Source organism: Oncorhynchus tshawytscha, linkage group LG20 (assembly GCF_018296145.1).
Source record: "Oncorhynchus tshawytscha isolate Ot180627B linkage group LG20, Otsh_v2.0, whole genome shotgun sequence".
In the NCBI taxonomy this organism is placed as follows: Eukaryota; Metazoa; Chordata; class Actinopteri; order Salmoniformes; family Salmonidae; genus Oncorhynchus; species Oncorhynchus tshawytscha.
Genome location: NC_056448.1, coordinates 25,781,307 through 25,801,683, shown reverse-complemented (window position 1 = coordinate 25,801,683; position 20,377 = coordinate 25,781,307). Strand labels below are relative to the sequence as shown.

Here is a 20,377-nt window from a genome sequence, read left to right as displayed (position 1 = left end):
TGGTGTGGTCCCTGAGCATGACAAAGGAGCTGATCGTGGACTACAGGAAAAATTCAGGGCCGATCAGGCCCCCATTAACATCGAGTTTCAAGTTCCTTGGTGTCCACATCACCAATGAACTATTACGGTCCAAACACACCAAAACAGTCATTAAGAGGGCACTACAACACCTTTTACCTCTCAGGAGACTGAAAAGATTTGGCATGGATTCCCCCCATCCTCAAATTCTGCAGCTGCACCATCGAGAGCATCCTGATCGGTTTCATCACCCACTGGTATGGAAATTGCTCGGCATCTTACCGTAAGCTGCTACAGAGTGTAGCGTGTATGGCCCAGTACATCACTGAGGCCAAGCCTCCTGCCATCCAGGACCTATATAATAGGCGTTGTCAGAGGAAAGCCCTAAAAATTGTCAGACTCCAGTCACCCAAGTCATAGACTGTTCTCTCTGCTACCTCACTGCAAGCTGTACCGGAAACGCCATTTCTAGGACCATACGGCTCCTTAAAAGCTTCTACCTCAAAGCCATAAGACAACTGAACAATTAATTAAATAGCCACCGGACTATTTACCTTGACACCCCCCCCCTCCATTTGTTTTGTACACTGCTGCTGCTCGCTGTTTATTTTCTATGCATAGTCACTTCATCCCTACCTACATGTACAAATTATCTCGACTAACCTGTACCCTCGCACATTGACTCGGTACCTTTACCCCCTGTATATAGCCTCATTATTGTTATTTTATTGTGTTACTTTTTATAATTTTTCACTTTAGTTTATTTGGTAAATATTTTCTTAACTCTTCTTTAACTGCTCTGTTGGTTAAGGGCTTGTAAGTAAGCATTTCACCGTAAGATCTACACTTGTCACAAATAAAGTTTGATTTGAACATGTGTGTCTGTATTTGTGCGCCTGTGTGTGTGTGTTTGCATGCTCATGCACCTGTGTGTGTGTTAACCAGCTTACCGAATCAGCTGCCTTGAACCCACCCATCAATTACACCCATCATGTGGCAGCGCTCCGACACGAGCGTCTGCACAATGTCACCATGCTTCATAAAACCATCAGTCCCTGGGTCCATGCTGTTAGCACACTGCTTCTCTGGGATTAGGGGCTCACGTAAACACACCCTCTGGTAGCCTGCTGCCCAAGAGAACTGATTCTGTATCAGATCTTCCATAACTCAATCCTACACTTCACAATATGAGCACAGTGACCAAAACAGCCCTGGGCCAGTTAGAGTAACCAGATAAAAACACAAGTGGGGCCCAAAGCAGAGAGTGTACGGGGAGAGATAGAGAGTCCAATTATGGTGTGGTAAGTTAGTGGAATGGTGGGAGATAGACTATATATATATATATAGTATATATTTCAGCCAAACCATTTGCTGACAAGTGTATAAAATCAAGCACACAGGAATGCAATCTCCATAGACAAACAGTGGCTATAGAATGACCTTACAGAAGAGCTCAGTGACTTTCAACGTGGCACTGTCATAGGATGCCACCTTTCCAACAAGTCAGTTCGTCACATTTCCGCCCTGCTCGAGCTTCTCAGGTCAACTGTAAGTGCTGTTATTGTGAAGTGAATGCAAGATGGCCGCCTAACTTTGTGTTCTTTGGAAACTATGTATTATTTAGTTTTTTTCATGCATCGCGCCGACAGAGATAAACTCCTCTCTGGGAAGAGGAAGGGCGGGGATGTATGCTTCATGATTAACGACTCATGGTGTAATCATAACAACATACAGGAACTAAAGTCCTTCAGCCCACCCGACCTAGAATGACTTACAATCAAATGCCGGCCAAATTCTCCCAAGAGAATTCTCATCAGTTATTCTCACAGCGGTGTAAATTCCCCCTCATGCAGACACCAAGACGGCCCTCAAGGAACTTCATTGGACTCTATTTAAACTGGAAACCATATATCCTGAGGCTGCAGTTATTGTAGCTGGGATTGTAACAAAGCAAATTTGAGAACAAGGCTACCTAAATTCTATCAGCATATTGATTGCACTACGCATGGGTGTAACACACTCGATCACTGCTACTCTAACTTCCGCGATGCAAACAAAGCCCTCCCCCGCCCTCCCTTAGGCAAATCCGACCACGACGCCATCTTGCTCTTACTGTCTTATATGCAGAATCTCAAACAGGATATCTAGCAGTGACTAGAACCATTCAATGCTAGTCTGACCAATCGGAATCCACGCTTCAAGATTGTTTTGATCACGCAGACTGGGATATGTTCCGGTCAGCCTCAGATAACATCAATCTATACGCTGACTCGGTGACTGAGTTTATAAAGAAGTACATTGGAGATGTTGTACCCACTGTGACTATTAAAACCTACCCTAACCAGAAACCGTGATGGACCGCATTTAACCATGGAAAGAGGTCTGGGAATATGCCTGAATATTAACAGTGAAGATATTCCCTCCGCAAGACAATCAAACAAAAAAAAATGTTGGTACAGGGACAAAGTGGAGTCGCAATTTAACGACTCAGACACGAGATGTATGTGGCAAGGTCTACTGGAAATCACGGACCACAAAAAGAAAACCAGTGACACTGACGTCACACTTCCAGACAAACTAAACACCTTATTTGCCTTCTTTGAGGATAATACAATGTCAGTAGGCCCACTAACAAAGACTGCGACCCCCCTCAACCCCCTCTCTTGCGACGTGGCCGACGTGAGTAAAACATTTAAACGTGTTAACCCTCGCAAGGCTGCTGGCCCAGACGGTATCACCAGCCACGTCCTCAGAGCACCCGCAGACAAGCTGACTGATGTGTTTACGGACATATTAAATCGCTCCCTATTCCAGTCTCCTGTCCCCATATGCTTCAAGATGGCCACCATTGTTCCAGTACCCAAGAAGGCAAAGGTAACTGAACTAAATGACTACTGCACATCATGAAGTCATCATGAAGTGCTTTGAGAGACAAGTCAAGGACCATATCACCTCCACCTTATCGGCCACCCTAGACCCACTTCAGTTGCCGCGCCAACAGGTCCACAGACGATACAATCGCCATCTCTCTGCACACTGCCCTATCCCATCTGGACAAGAGGAATACCTATGTAAGAATGCTGTTCATTGACTACAGCTCAGCATTCAACACCATAGTACCCGCCAAGCTCATCAGCAAGCTGGAGGCCCTGAGTCTCAACTCTGCCCTGTGCAATTGGGTCCTGGACTTTCTGATGGGCCACCCCTAGGTGGTGAAGGTAGGAAACAACATCTCCACTTTGCTGATCCTCAATACTGGGGGCCCACAAGGGTACATGCTCAGCCCCCTCCTGTACTCCCTGTTCACCCACAACTGCGTGGCCGTGCATGCCTCCAACTCAATCATCAAGTTTGCAGACGAGACAACAGTCGTGGGCTTGATTACCAACAACGACGAGACAGCCTACAGGGAGGAGGTGAGGGCACCCGGAGTGGGGTGTCAGGAAAACAACCTCTTACTCCACGTCAACAAAACAAAGGAGATGATTGTGGACTTCAGGAAACAGCAGGAGTACCCCCACTATCCACATCGAAAGGACAGCAGTGGAGTCTTTAAAAATTCCTCTGCGTACACATCACAGACAAACTGAAATGGTCCACCCACACAGACAGGGTGGTGAAGAAGGTGCAACACCACCTCTTCAACCTCAGGAGGCTGAAGAAATGTGGCTTGTCACCCAAACACCTGACACACTTTTACAGATGTGAGAGCATCAATCGAGAGCATCCTGTCGGGCTGTATCACAGCCTGGTACGGCAACTGCACCTCCCTCAACCACAAGGCTCTCCAGAAGATGGCGTGGTCTGCACCGCATCACTGGGGGCAAACTACCTGCCCTCCATGACACCTACAGCACCCAATGTCACAGGAAGGCCAAAAAGATCAAGGACAACAACCACCCAAGCCACTGCCTGTCACACCGAGGTCAGTACAGGTGCATCAAAGCTGGGACCGAGAGTCTGAAAAACAGCTTCTATCTCAAGGCCATCAGACTGCTAAACAGCAATCACTAACTCCGAGAGGCTGCTGCTTGCATTGAGACCCAATCCCTGGCTGCTTTAATAAATGGATCACTAGTCACTTTAAACAATGCCACTTTAAATAATGCCACTTTAATAATGTTTGCATATCTTACATTACTCATATGCATATACTGTATTTTATGCCATCTATTGCACCTTGCCTATGCCGCTCGGCCATCGCTCATCCATATGTACATATTCTCATTCACGCCTTCAGATTTGTGTGTATTAGGTAGTTGTTGGGGAATTATACAATTACTTGTTAGATATTACTGCAACTAGAAGCACAAGCATTTCGCTACACTCGCATTAACATCTGCTAACCATGTGTGTGACCAATAACATTTGATTTGATTTTGATTTGAAACGTCTAGGGGCAACACCGGCTCAACCATGAAATGGTAGGCCACACAAGCTCACAAAACGGGACCACTGAGTGCTGAAGAGGTCGGCACGTAAAAATTGTCTGTCCATTGCAACACTCACTACCGATTTCTAAACAGCCCCTGGAAGCAACGTCAGCACAAGAACTGTTAGTCGGGAGCGTCATGAAATGGGTTTCCATGGCCAAGCAGCCGCACACGATGCACACGATGCCAAGCATCGGCTGGAATGGTGTAAAGCTCGGCGTCATTGGACTCTGGAGCAGTGTATACTCGTTCTCAGGTGTGAGCCTCTTAGTTTCAGTGACGGGAATGCGAGGTCCATACAGAAATGGTTAGTCGAGATCAGTGTGGAAGAACTTGACTGGCCTGCACAGAGCCCTGACCTCAACCCCATCGAACACCTTTGGAATGAATTGGAACGCCGACTGCGAGCCAGGCCTAATCTCCCAACATCAGTGCCCAAGCTCACTAATGCTCTTGTGGCTGGTATCAAGTCCCTGCAGAAATGTTACAACATCTAGTGGAAAGCCTTTCCAGAATAGTTATAGGGGCTGTTATGGCAGCAAAGGAGTGACCGAGTCCATATTAATGCCCAGGGTTTTGGAATGAGGTAGTCGCCGAGCAGGGGTCCACATACTTTTGGCCATGTAGTGTATTCACATCTGTTACTGCACTATTGATCGTTAGCATACATGAATGTGTTCTGATTAGGTGACGAACCAGGTCCCTATGGGTTAATGACTGAGCTGTTAATTACCCTTGTTAAGCCAGTATCTTCCCCCTGCCACCTTCCCTTAATTGCCCAGTACAAGCCATTGGTCAAGAGGTCTTAGTGTAGGTCTTATCTGAACAATGGAATCCTCACCCTATGGCCAACTCTGGAGAGTAAGATTGATCCAGGAAGTTTTAGGAGGGTAGAGAGGGCACCTAAACTGGAGTGATTGATAATAACGCCTGTATAATCAAATCTCAGGCCAAAATAAATGCTACAGGCTACCCACTGCATTATTAATATTCTCTGCCACAATCACAATCTGAGGTCTTGTCCCGAATGGCACACTGTCTTCCCAATATAGTGTTCGACATTAGGGACCACTTTTTATATCATGAATTGGGTGTCATTTGGGATGCACACCGAAAAAATGATGATGCAGTTTTTTCATGGAGAGCTCATGGGTAGTTCAAATGACAGATACAGTACACTTCCGATCTGCATTAACCTTTCTTTTTTATGTTTATTTTTGCCGTGTCTCTATGCACACACACACACACATTAGCACGCACACTTTTCTTTTCTCATGTTTTTGTTCCACTTTACTTTTTAAAAATACATTTTTTATAGTATTACTGATATTGATAACTACATTGTTGCGAAAGAGTAAGCAAGAAAGGCAGTTCACTGTACTTGTGCACGTGACAATAAAAACGTGAATATAAATCAACATGGAATAAGAGAAGTGTGTAACATTACAGCAGACCTAGCTGGATTAGAGTCCAATAATCCACTGGAGCATATCGTACCAATACATACAGTGGGGAGAACAAGTATTTGATACACTGCCAATTTTGCAAGTTTTTCTACTTACAAAGCATGTAGAGGTCTGTAATTTTTTATCATACGTACACTTCAACCGTGAGAGACGGAATCTAAAACAAAAATCCAGATAATCACATTGTATGATTTTTAAGTAATTAATTTGCATTTTATTGCATGAGTATTGCATAAGTATTTGATCACCTACCAACCAGTAAGAATTCCAGCTCTCACAGACCTGTTAGTTTTTCTTTAAGAAGCCCTCCTGTTCTCCACTCATTACCTGTATTAACTGCACCTGTTTGAACTTGTTACCTGTATAAAAGACACCTGTCCACACACTCAATCAAAAAAATTACAGACCTCTACATGCTTTGTAAGTAGGAAAACCTGCAAAATTGGCAGTGTATCAAATACTTGTTCTCCCCACTGTAACTATGAGTACAGAAACAAAGGTGCGACTGTCCCCATAGGAGAGCCCTTTAAAGAACTATTTTTGGTTGCAGGTAGAACCAGAGTTCTACATAGAACCCAAAATAATTCTACCTGCAACCAAAAATCTTTGTTCTATGGGGACAACCAAGTAACCAGTCAGGCAGACAGGCCGATACAGTGCCTTGCAGAAATATTCATCCCCCTTGGCGTTTTTCCTATTTTGTTGCATTACAACCTGTAATTTAAATGGATTTTTATTTGGATTTCATGTAATGGACATACACAAAATAGTCCAAATGACTTGTTTCAAACAATTCTAAAAAATTAAAAACTGTAAACTGGTGCGTGCATATGTATTAACACCCTTTGATATAAAGCCCCTAAATAAGATCTGGTGCAACTGATTTCCTTCAGAAGTCACATAATTAGTTAGATTGCTGTGGGGATGTTTTTCATCGGCAGGGACTGGGAAACTAGTCAGAATTGAAGGAATTATGGATGGAGCTAAATACAGGGAAATTCTTGAGGGAAACCTGTTTCGGTCTTCCAGAGATTTGAGACTGGGACGGAGGTTCACCTTCCAGCAGGACAATGACCCTAAGCATACTGCTAAAGCTTCACTTGAATGGTTTAAGGGGAAACATTTAAATGTCTTGGAATGGCCCAGACCTCAGACCAATTGAGAATCTGTGGTATGACTTAAAGATTGCTGTACACCAGCGGAACCCATCCAACTTGAAGGAGCTGGAGCAGTTTTGCCTTGAAGAATGGGCAAACATCCCAGTGGTTAGATGTGCCATGCTGATAGAGACATACCCCAAGAGACTTGCAGCTGTAATTGCTGCAAAAGGTGGATCTACAAAGTATTGACTTTGGGGGGGTGAATAGTTACGCACAATCAAGTTCTGTTTTTTTGTCTTAATTCTTGTTTGTTTCACAAGAAAAAATATTTTGTATCTTAAAAGTGGTAGGCATGTTGTGTAAAAATCCATTTTATTTCCAGGTTGTGAGTCAATAAAATATAAAAATATGCCACAGGTGGTGAATACTTTCGCAAGCCACTGTAGACAGGCAGGCAGACAGCTCCAGACCATTATATAGGCCAGACCTCAGCCTGTGTCTCTCCCAGCAGGGGATTGGCTTGTCAGGCTAGTTTGGCTTTCCACAATTTTTTCCAATTGGCTGTTTAGAAACAGTAGTTTAGTGTTGTATTACATGGTTGTTATACAGTGATAGAAGCCCCAAGGTCTCTCTGTTCTGCACATGGTACCTGGTGGATCTGATTTGGTGGTTGGTTGACTGACTGTGTGGGAGTGTGTTTACCGGTAAGAAGACATTTATTTTAGTGTTAAGTAGCGTATATTGAAGTTTTTGTGTACAAGCAAGTACAGCAAACATGACAGATATAGATGTTATGCAGATGTTGTACATTGACCAACTGCTAACATTAAGAGGATACGTAATACTCATACACCTTTTTCTTTGTCTTTCTTTCCCACTCTGTGTGTGTGTGTGTGTGTGTGTGTGTGTGATTGTGCGTGCATGCATGCGTGTGTGTGTGCGTGCAGGCTAACGATGCCTCGGGGAACACCTGGAACTGGCTCTACTTCATCCCCCTGATCATCATCGGATCCTTCTTCATGCTCAACTTGGTCCTGGGTGTCTTATCAGGGTAAGTCTGACCACACACACACACACACACACACACACACACACACACACACACACACACACACACACACAGACGGACGGAGCCCTGTCTCCCACTGTTAAGGTATGGTGTGGATGAGGTCAGCTCACAGATAAAAGGGTTGCAAAGTTCTTTAAATATGCTCACACGCACACACCTATGCATGCACTCACACATGCACACACACCAACTCTTTCCTTAGGCCCAGATAAGGTTCTGCTACCCCATAGGAACCCAGTTCTTTCTAGACTAATGACAATGTATATGGAATGAGCCCTGTTGAGACGGACCCAGTGTGTGTAGAGGAGTGTTTCTCACTGTCAGAGACAATGAGACCGACACCACTGAGTTCAAAGAGAAGAGCAAGGGACACCATTAAGATTAAAGACCTGGCCATTTTAAAACACAGGAGAGAGAGTGAGAAGAGAGAGAGCGGGAGATAAAGAGAGCAAGTCGGGGGAGGGAGGGAGAGAAGGAGAGTGGGAGATGACTCATTTGAGCTGTTTTCAGTGTCATTTCAGTTGAGATGCATTTCCTGTCAGTTGGAGGAATTCAAAATGATTGCGGTATCATCAGTATAATTTTATGTTACCCAAAAGTGACACCGTCTTCTCAGTGCCATCTCTTTGTTAGCTCAACCACCAGAGTGAGGGCTGAGTTTCTATTGTGGTAAGCTGTGGAATGTGAGAAGGGAGGCTCTACAAGATGGCCATGGATCTTGAGGCTAAAGGCGTCCGCATACTTTGGTTCGGCTGGCGTCCAGCTCGCATACTCCCTTAAAACACCTTCGCTTGAAAAACAAGAAAAAGCAGCAATTAGTACTGTTTGTCCATCTTGAGACGCTGTAACCAAAAATACTGAGAATAAATTAGATCTTAGTTGCACAATTTTACATCTAACTAAGCTGTTTGGTGCAGTATTTTTCAAGTGAAAAAAGTACCATGAAAACAATTTGTCTGTCGCTGAATGACAACAAACACTTAGCTGAAGAATCCCTACTGTTGACCAATGACGACGAAGGGGTGTAGATTTTGGCTCCGAATTTCGGCTTGCCTCAAGAATTTGGGGATTTGTACGAACAGCCGAAAACCCCCCCGAAGACCAAAACGAACAAAAGCGTCACAAAATGACATCATAATATATGCACAAACTGTTCCAAATTGTTCCAAATTGTTTCAGATGGGAAGCATGCAAATGGGTTCAGGAAGGACAGAAGATATGGAGGACGCACGAACACACAATGCACACACACACACACACACACACAGAACACAAAACAGAGGAGAGCTAGCCATTCACTGAGTAGGAGATTAGGCTTCCCAGAAAATGTAAACATAGCACCTGACCAGAAACATGTAGCCATACTACGTTACTCTTAACAGGATGTCTCCTTGTAGGGCTGATCGGAGACATTGTATGCCTGTGTGTTTGTGCGTGGGTGAATAATGCATCCCATATTAAAAGAGACTAAAAAGAGAGAAAGAGGGAAGAAGACATTCATCCATGTCTGTTTCTCTCTGAGTTTGGCCCTTCAAAGAGCACTTTCATGATCCATTCCTCCCAGAGAGGAGAGGAAGAGTGGAACACACACAGAGGCTGAAATGCCATAGAAATGAACCTGTATATTCCAATAGGAGTTTAAAGTGTGTGGGTCCGTGTGTGTGTGTGTCCATATGTGTGTGTGTTCACAGGGAGTTTGCCAAAGAAAGAGAGCGTGTGGAGAAGAGGCAGGACTTTCTAAAGCTGCGCAGACAGCAGCAGATAGAGAGAGAGCTGACAGGATACCTGGAGTGGATATGCAAGGCAGGTCAGGCTCACCTCCACTTTTTCTAATCCGTGTGTGTGTTTTCCACATTTTGTTACATTACAGCCTTATTCTAAAATGGATTAAAACATTTCCCTCAACAATCTACATACAATACCCCATAATGACAAAGCGAAAACAGGTTTTTAGTGTATATTGAGTGACATTTCAGATGTATGTGTATGGGGACAGAGAAAGAGTTAGTTATTTGAAAATAATGTAACTCGTAGATGATTTGTTATGCCAAATTTGACTCCTGAACTAATTTAGTCTTGACTAAACTAAGGGGCTGAAAGCTTTTTTTAGTTATACACTTCTTTATGATTATAAAAAATAAAAAAAGCCCCCTTTTTCTCCCCAATTTCGATCTTGTCTCATCGCTGTAACTCCCCAATGGGCTCGGGAGGTCGAAGGTCGAGTCTTGCTCCAAACCCGCCAAACTTCGCTTCTTAACACCCGCCCGTTTAACCCGGAAGCCAGCTACACCAATGTTTCGGAGGAAACAACATTCAACTGCCGACCGAGGTCAGCCTACAGGCACCCGGCCCGCTACGAGTAGTCGCTAGAGCGCGATGAGCCAAGTAAAGACCCCCCTGGTCAAACCCTCCCCTAACCTGGATGACACTGGGACGATTGTGCACAACCCTATGGGACTACCGTTTTAATCCCACTTTGTAACACAATAAAATGTGAAGGAATCCAAGGGGTCTGAATACTTTTGCAAGGCATGAGTGCGTTGTTACTTTAAATGATGGTGATGTGTATGCACTGTACATGGGTATGTAGAGTCTTAGAAAAAAGGGCCCTACCTAGAACCTAAAAGGCTTATTTGACTGTCGCCATAGTAAAACCCTTTGAACAACCATTTTTGGTTCCAGGTAAAACCCTGCTGTTCCAGGTAGAACTATTTTCGGTTCCATGTAGAACCTCTTCCAAAGAAAAACCCAGAAGGGTTCTCTCATGGGGACAGCAGAAAACCCCTTTTGGAACCCTTTTTTCTAAGAGTGTACAGTTTGTGTGTGTGTGTGTGTGTGTGTGTGTGGTGTGTGTGTGTGTGTGTGTGTGTGTGTGTGAGAGCGTGTGAGTATGTGTGTGAGCATGTGAGTATGTGTGTGTGTGAGCATGTGAGTATGTGTGTGTGTGACGTGGTATATAACCCTGTCCTCTCCTGTTCCAGAGGAGGTGCTGCTGGAGGAGGAGGATGAGAATGCGGAGGAGAAGTCCCCTCTGGACGGTACGTGGTACAAGAGGAAACATAACCTCCCAGGTGAAAAGAGGGCTAGAGGTCCACGCTGTGGCCTTTACCATGGTAACCTACTGGACTACCATGGTACCTTATGGTAAAACAGGCACAGTTAGATACTATTCACCATTCATGAATTAGCCTCGCCCAGTTTCAGACTATGTTGCACCATGTCATTCTATGGTATATAAATCGCTCAATTCGATTCATGCCATATTCAGGGTTCCATGAATGTGGTCTGGTTCTCTTTCACCTGGGTTATAGGGATTAATACACTATTACAATGTGATAGAGTATCAATGAGTGATTACTAAGATCCAGGGAGACTGCTGTAATGAGATGCTTGTCTCATTCTCTCTCTATTCGTTTTTTCTCGCCCTCTATTTCTATCCTTTATTTCTTAAACTTTCCATCTATGTATCCCCCTTCACTCCACTCTTCTTGCCCTCTCTTCTTTTTTCCTCTTCTCTGTTGTGGGCGGTTCTCTTCTTGTTCTCTATCATTACCCCCTCTCTCTCTCTTCTCTCCTTCCCTCTTCTTTCTCCCTCTCCCCTTCTCTCTCACTCCCCCTCCTCTCTCTTCTCTCCTTCCCTCTTCTTTCTCCCTCTCCCCTTCTCTCTCACTCCCCCTCTCTCTCTCTCTCCTTCCCTCTTCTTTCTCCTTCCCTCTTCTTTCTCCCTCTCCCCTTCTCTCTCACTCCCCCTCCTCTCTCTTCTCTCCTTCCCTCTTCTTTCTCCCTCTCCCCTTCTCTCTCACTCCCCCTCCTCTCTCTTCTCTCCTTCCCTCTTCTTTCTCCCTCTCCCCTTCTCTCTCCCCCCCCTCCCCTCCTCTCCTCTCTTCTTTCTCCCTTCCCCTTCTTTCTCACTCCCCCTCTCCCCTCTCTCTCTCACTCCCCTCCTCTCTCTTCTCTCCTTCCCTCTTCTTTCTCCCTCTCCTCTCCCCTTCTCTCTCACTCCCCCTCCTCTCTCTTCTCTTTCTCTTTCCTCTTCTCTCCGACGTGGACGGTTCTTCCTGCTCCATCTGGAGTCCAGTCATGTCCCAGCTGTTACTCCCCCCAGCCCCCTGCAGCCGCATGTTGTGTTATGTCCATACTCTCAGCCAATTAGGTCTGGTGTGGGAGCCAGGGTTAATTAGGGGGATTTAGAGAGATTACTTAATTGGATTAGGGCTGTACGATACATACGCGCACACACAAACACACAAGCACAAATCTACACACACACTCGCACACATTTCTCAGGTTAGATGACAGAACTGATGGCATGTCTATGCATTTTGTCTATATCTTCCTTTGTTTAATAACTTAATTACATGATGCAGATTATTATGCCACTGAATAATATTGTTAAAGTTGAAAATGTCGACTTGGCCAAGGGATATTGAATGGCAGGTTCAAGTTCTATTGACACATGCACAAGTACAGTCAAAATCTCAACTTGCAAGATCTACACAACAGGCAGTAATCAATGTCAAAATAGTATAATTCATAAAATAACACATTTATATAATAAAGAAAACATGAGAAATAAGAAACATTTTAAATGTTTTTACAATGTGCAGGAATACTGGAGTATATGAAGTAGATATGTAATGTTTCCACCTCGCCCATCTGAGTGCAAGCGAGCTAATATAAGACAGGTAAATTGCCGAACCTGACGTTAGGGCTGGAAAATGCCAGTGTACCTGTTTTTACATGACAAATTTGCAAAATAATGTGCGTTTGACACTAGCACCGCCTTAACGTCTGCCGGAAGGGTTTTGTATACTAGTAACATACTAGTGGTAATATATACAGTACCAGTCAAAAGTTTGGACACATACTCATTCAAGGGTTTGAAGACATCAAAACTATGAAAGAACAGATATGGAAACATGTCATGTTAAACAAATAAAAAAAGTGTTAAATAAATGTAAAAATATATTTATTTTAGGTTCTTCAAAGTAGCCACCCTTTGCCTTTGACAGCTTTGTACACTCTTGGCATTCTCTCAACCACCTTCGTGTGGAATGCTTTTCCAACAGTCATGAAGGAGTTCCCACATATGCTGAGCACTTGTTGGCTGCTTTTCCTTCACTCTGCGGTCCAACTCATCCCAAGCCATCTCAATTGGGTTGAGGTCAGGTGATTTTGGAGACCAGGTCATCTGATGCAGCACTCCATTACTCTCCTTCTTGGTCAAATAGCCCTTACACAGCCTGAAGGTGTGTTTTGTGTCATTGTCCCTCTACAAACTTCGCTGGACATTATGCAAACTGGAAACCACATATCCCTGAGAAAATAATGTGAAAATAATTTAGACATATACGGTGACTGAGTTCATAAGGAAGTGTGTAGGAAATGTAGTACCCACTGTGTCTATTAAAACCTACCCTAACCAGAAACTGTGGATAGATGGTAGCATTCGCGCGAAACTGAAACGAACCATCGCATTTAACGATGGCAAGGCAACTGGTAATATGGCAGAATATAAACAGTGTAGTTATTCACCCCGCAGTTATTCACCCCGCAATCAAACAAGATAAACATCAGTATAGAGAAAAAGTGGAGTCTCAATTCAACGGCTCAGACACGAGACGTATGTGGCAGGGACTACAGACAAAAACGGACTACAAATGGAAAACCAGCCAAGTCGCCGAGACCGATGTCTTGCTTCCGGACAGGCAAAACACATTCTTCGCATGACATGCTTTGAGGATAACACAGTACCACCGACGCGGCCTTTTATTATTATTATTTTTTAACCTTTATTTAACCAGGCAAGTCAGTTAAGAACAAATTCTTATTTTCAATGACGGCCTAGGAACAGTGGGTTAACTGCCTGTTCAGGGGCAGAACGACAGATTTGTACCTTGTCAGCTCAGGGGTTTGAACTCGTAACCTTCCGGTTACAAGTGCAACACTCTAACCACTAGGCTACCCTGCCGCCAAGGACTGTGGGCTCTCCTTCTCTGTGGCCGACAAGAGTAAAACATTTAAACATGTTAACCCTCGCAAGGCTGCCGGCTTTGACTGCATCAGAAGCCGCGTCCTCAGAGCATGCGCAGACCAGCTGGCTGGTGTGTTTACGGGCATATTCAATCACTCCCTATCCCAGTCTGCTGTCCCTACATGCTTCAAGATGGCCACCATTGTTCCTGTATCCAAGAAGGCAAAGGTAACTGAAGTTAATGAATATCTCCCCGTAGCACTCACCTCTGGTACCATGAAGTGCTTTGAGAGACTAGTCAAGGTTCATATCACCTCTACCTTGCCTACCACCCTAAACCCACTTCAATTTGCTTACCGGCCAATAGATCCACAGACGATGCAATTGCCATCACTCTGCACACTGCCCTCTCCCATCTGGACAAGAGGTCCTGGACATCCTGACGGGCCGCCCCCAGGTGGTGAAGGTAGGAAACATCACCTCCACTCCCGCTGATCCTCAACACTGGGGCACCACAAGGGTATGTGCTCAGCCCCCTCCTGTACTCCCTGTTCGCCCATGACTGCATGGCCATGAACGCCTCCAACTCAATCATTAAGTTTGCAGATGAGACAACAGTAGTAGGCTTGATTACCAAAGATGACGAGACAGCCTACAGGGAGGAGGTGAGGGCTCTGGGAGTTTGGTGCCTGGAAAACAATCTCACTCAATGTCAACAAAACGAAGGAGATGATCGTGGAGGTAAGGAAACAGTAGAGGGTGCACCCCCCTATCTACATCAATGGGACCACAGTGGAGAAGGTGGAAAGTTTCAAGTTCCTTGGTGTACACATCACTGACAAACTGAAATGGACCTCCCACACAGACAATGTGATGAAGAAGGTGCAAAAGAGCCTCTTCAACCTCAGGAGGTTAAAGAAATTTGGCTTGTCACCTAAAGCCCTCACACATTTTTACAGATGAACAATTGAAAGCATCCTGTCGGGCTGTATCACCGCCTGGTACGGCAACTGCACCACCCGCACCCATAAGGCTCTCCAGAGGGTGGTGCGGTTTGCCCAACACAAACCACCTGCCCTCCAGGACACCAATAGCACCCGATGTCACAGGAAGGCCAAAAAACAAAAGATATCAACCTCCTGAGCCACTGCCTGTTTATCCCGTTATCATCCAGAAGGTGAGGTCAGTACAGGTGCATCAAAGCTGGGACGGAGGGACTGAAAAACAGCTTCTATCTCAAGGCCATCAGACTGTTAACCTCTAGCGACGAGCAATCCCGTATCCGGGAGCGTAATCATAGCCTCAAGCGCATTACCATAACGCAACTTTTCCTATTCATGAAAATCGCAAATGAAATTAAATAAATATATTCAAACACAAGCTTAGCCTTTTGTTAAAAACACTGTCATCTCAGATTTTCAAAATATGCGTTACAGCCAACGCTAGACATGCATTTGTAAGTTTATCATGGCATAATGCTATGCTAGCTCTGCTGGCAGCAGGCAACATTTTCACAAAAATAAGAAAAGCAACCAAATTAAATCATTTACCTTTGAAGAACTTCAGATGCTTTCACTCAGGAGACTCCCAGTTAGATAGCAAATGTTCCTTTTTTCCAAAATATTATTTTTGTTGGCGAAATAGCTCCCGTTTCTTCATCATGCTTGGCTGAGAAATCGACCGGAAAATGCTACAACTATAACGCCAAACCTTTTTCAAAATTTGCTCCATAATATTGACAGAAACACGGCAAACGTTGTTTAGGATCCATCCTCAAGGTGTTTTTAACATATGCATTCGATAATATATCCGTCGAGGCAGTTGGTTTCTCATAAGAAACGATTGGAAAAATGGCTACCTCAGTATTTTATGCAAGGTTTTCTCCGGGAGACACCATGCGACTACTCGCCCTATATGGTCTCTTACAGCTATTCTCCAATGGAAATGCCTAAAAAGACGTCACAATGCTGTAGACACCTTGGGGAAAACGTGGAAAACGTAAGCTGACTCCTAGCTCCTTCACAGCCATATAAGGAGTCATTGGCATGAGGCGGTTTCAAAAAATGCTGCACTTCCTGATTGGATTTTTATCTGGGTTTCGCCTGTAACATCAGTTCTGTGGCACTCACAGACAATATCTTTGCAGTTTTGGAAACGTCAGGGTGTTTTCTTTCCAAAGCTGTTAATTATATGCATAGTCGAGCATCTTTTCGTGACAAAATATCTTGTTTAAAACGGGAACGTTTTTCATCCAAAAATTAAAAGAGCGCCCCCTATATCCAACTAGTTAAACAGCCATCACTAGCATATTAGAGGCTGCTGCCTATAGGTACAGACTAGAAATCACTGGCTACTTTAAGGAATGGAACACTAGTCATTTTAGTAATGTTTACGTATCACACATCTCTCATCTCATCTACACTGTATTTATACTATTATATGGTATCTTAGTCACTTAATAATGTTTACATATCTGGCATTACTCATCTATGATATGTATGTATGTTATTGTTACGGCTTTCTTCCATCGAAGGAGAGTCGGACCAAAATGCAGCGTGGTGGTTACTCATGTTCTTTCATGAAATAGAACAAACGAACAATACAAAACAACAAACGGAACGTGAAAACCTATACAGCCTATCTGGTGAAATACAATACACTGAGACAGGAACAATCACCCACAAAACACTCAAAGAATATGGCTGCCTAAATATGGTTCCCAATCAGAGACAACGAGAATCACCTGCCTCTGATTGAGAACCGCCTCAGGCAACCATAGGCTTTGCTAGAACACCCCACTAAGCCACAATCCTAAAACCTACGAAAAACCCCCATATATAAACACAACACAAAATAAACCCATGTCACACCCTGGCCTGACCAAATAAATATATAAACAAAAAATACTAAGACCAGGGCGTGACAGTTGTGTACAGTTGATGTCGAAAGTTTGCATACACCTTAGCCAAATACATTTAAATTCCCTGTCTTAGGTCAGTTAGGATCAAACTTTATTTTAAGAATGTGAAATGGCACAATAATAGTTGAGATAGTGATTGTTTTCAGCTTTTATTTATTTAATCACATTCCCCGTGGGTCAGAAGTTTACATACTCAATTAGTATTTGGTAGCATTGCTTTTAAATTGTTTAACTTGAGTCAACCATTTTGGGTAGCCTTCCACAAGCTTCCCACAACATGGTGGGTGAATTTTGGCCCATTCCTCCTGACAGAGCTGGTGTAACTGAGTCAGGTTTGTAGGCCTCCTTACTTGCACACGCTTTTTCAGTTCTGCCCACAAATTCTCTATAGGATTGAGGTCAGGTATATGTGATGGCCATTCCAATACCTTGACTTTGTTGTCCAACTTTGGCAGTATACTTGGGGTCATTGTCCATTTTGAATACCCATTTGTGACCAAGCTTTAACTTCCTGACTGATGTCTTGAGATGTTGCTTCAATATATCCACATAATTTTCCATCCTCATGATTTGATCTATTTTGTGAAGTGCACCAGTCCCTCCTGCAGCAAAGCACCCCCACAACATGATGCTGCCACCCCCGTGCTTCACGGTTGGGATGGTGTTCTTCAGCTTGCAAGCCTCCCCTTTTTCCTTCAATCATAATGATGGTCATTATGGCCAAACAGTTATATTTTTGTTTCATCAGACCAGAGGACATTTCTCCAAAAAGTACGATCTTTGTCCGCATGTGCAGTTGCAAACCGTAGTCTAGCTTTTTTATGGTGGTTTTGGAGCCGTGGCTTCTTCCTTGCTGAGCGGCCTTTCAGGTTCTGTCGATATAGGACTCGTTTTACCGTGGGTATAGATACTTTTGCTCCGGTTTCCTCAAGCATTTTAACAAGGATCTTTGCTGTTTTGCACTTTTCTCACCAAAGTATGTTCATCTCTAGGAGACAGAACACGTCTCCTTCCTGAGCGGTATGACAGCTGCGTGGTCCCATGGTGTTTATACTTGCGTACTATTGTTTGTACAGATGAACGCGGTTTCTTCAGGAGTTTGGAAATTGCTCCCAAGGATGAACCAGACTTGTGGAGGTCTACAATTGTTTTTTCTGAGATCTTGGCTGATTTCTTTTGATTTTCCCATGATGTCAAGCAAAGAGGCACTGTGTTTGAAGGTAGGCCTTGAAATACATCCACAGGTACACGTCCAATTGACTCTAATGATGTCAATTAGACTTTCAGAAGCTTCTAAAGCCATTACATAATTTTCTGGAATTTTCCAAGCTATTTAAAGGCACAGTCAACTTAGTGTATGTAAACTTCTGACCCACTGGAATTGTGATACAGTGAGATAAATAATCTGTCTGTAAACAATTGTTGGAAAAATTACTTATGCCATGCACAAAGTAGATGTCCGAACCAACTTGCCAAAACTATAGTTTGTTAACAAGAAACTTGTGGAGTGGATGAAAAACGAGTTTTAATGACTCCAACCTAAGTGTATGTAAACTTCCGACTTCAACTGTATATACTGTTTTCTATACTATTCTACTGTATCGTAGTCCGTTCGCTCTGACATCGATCGTCTATATTTATGTAGTCTTAATTCATTCCTACTTAGATTTGTGTGTATTGGGTATATGTTGTGTAATTTCTTAGATATTACTTGTTAGTAATTACTGCTCTGTCGGAGCTGGAAGCACAAGCATTTTGCTACACGGGCAATAACATCTGCTAATCGCTTGTATGTGACCAATGCATTTTGATTTGATTTGAAGAAACTTTAAAAATTATTTTAGTTTTCCGCATAGACTGACCTTCATGTCTTAAAGTAATGATGGACTGTCATTTCTCTTTGCTTATTTGAGCTGTTCTTGCCATAATATGGACATGGTCTTTTACTAAATAGGGCTATCTTCTGTATACCACCCCTACCTTGTCACAGCACAACTGATTGGCTGAAACGTATTAAGAAGGACAGGAATTCCACAAATTAACTTTTAACTTTGCACACCTGTTAATTGAAATGAGTTCCAGGTGACTACGTCATGAAGCTGGTTGAGGGAATGCCAAGAGTGTGCAAAGCTGGCATCAAGGCAAAGGGTGGCTACTTTGAATAATCTCAATATAAAATGTATTTTTTGGTTACTACATGATTCCATATGTGTTATGTCATTGTTTTGATGTCTTCACTATTGTTCTACAATGTAGAAAATAGTAAAAATAAAGAAAAACCCTTGAATGAGTAGGCGTGTCCAAACCTTTGACTGGTTCTGTATATCATACAAGGACAATATTCACAAATTCTACAGCACAATGGCAGAGTCATGTCTCAAGTGTACAACTAATAATGCCTCAATAATCCATGCTTTCTGGGAATGCTATATAGTCCAGAAGTTGTGGGCAGACCTAAAGGGTGACCTGTCAGAATGATTACACTGTAAACTTACATTTAATCTGTCTCTCTGCATATTTCAAGACATGGCATATGGGGCTGTAGTGAGATACTCAATGGCCTGGACAATTCTTTTCTCATCACTCATCTTGAAAAACGTATACTAAGTATTTGGAAGTCAGTCAATTCGCCATCATTGACACACTTCGCAGGGAATCCAGGACTTTTGATTGGAGAAGCATCCAACCTTCACTGTGGTGCCGACGTTGGCAAAGCATTTCATGATGAAGCCGGTGACGAGGGTGGTTAGATCGACAACGCTATCGGTGGAGTCCCGGAACATGTTCCTGTCAGCGCCAGCAAAGCAGTCCTGTAGCATTGCCATCTATTTGGACAACCATTTTTCAATGGAGCGCGTCCTGTTTACCTCCTGTTTTGAGCTTTTGTCTATAAAGGGGAAGCAGGAGTATAGAGTCGTTGTCAGATTTGCCGAAGGGGGACCAGGGAGGGCCTCGTGTGCTTGCTTGTGAGTAAAAGTGTTCCAGGACTTTATTACCCCGAGTGGCAAAGGAGAATTGTTGTTAGAAGTTGGGCATCACTTGTTTTAGTGATGCGGAATTATATTATTTGCATCAAGAAATGCAAGCTTTGGGTGCATGGTTTCCTGCATGTTTATAGCCTCGTACAGTTCGTCAAGTGCCATCTTTTTGTTGTTTTCCTGAGGTGGAATGTATACAGCAGTTACGATAACAGAGGAAAACTCTCTCGGGAGGTAGAAGGGTTGGCATTTGACCATCAGGTATTCCAAGACGGGTGAACAATAGGTCGAGACTATCACTAGAGTCAGAACACCAGTTTGTTGATGAAGAGACATATCCGTCCCCCTCTGGTTGTCCCTGAATCCGATGTCCTGTCCCCTCGATGAATATCTTGTACAAATGCCATTTTTCAGTAAAA

At 43.6% G+C, this 20,377-nt stretch overlaps 1 protein-coding gene across 6 annotated transcripts in view; it reads left to right on the top strand.

Annotated features, from left to right (window-relative positions):
- The window catches only part of LOC112220330 (voltage-dependent N-type calcium channel subunit alpha-1B-like), a 227,845-nt gene that overhangs the window by 128,294 nt on the left and 79,174 nt on the right, over window positions 1–20,377 (top strand). For all 6 annotated transcript variants that reach the window (XM_042302402.1, XM_042302406.1, XM_042302403.1 and 3 more), the window contains 3 exons: window positions 7,965–8,068; window positions 9,778–9,893; window positions 11,068–11,124. In XM_042302402.1, coding sequence (XP_042158336.1) covers window positions 7,965–8,068; window positions 9,778–9,893; window positions 11,068–11,124 — 277 coding nt within the window. The remainder of the gene's footprint in view (window positions 1–7,964; window positions 8,069–9,777; window positions 9,894–11,067; window positions 11,125–20,377) is intronic.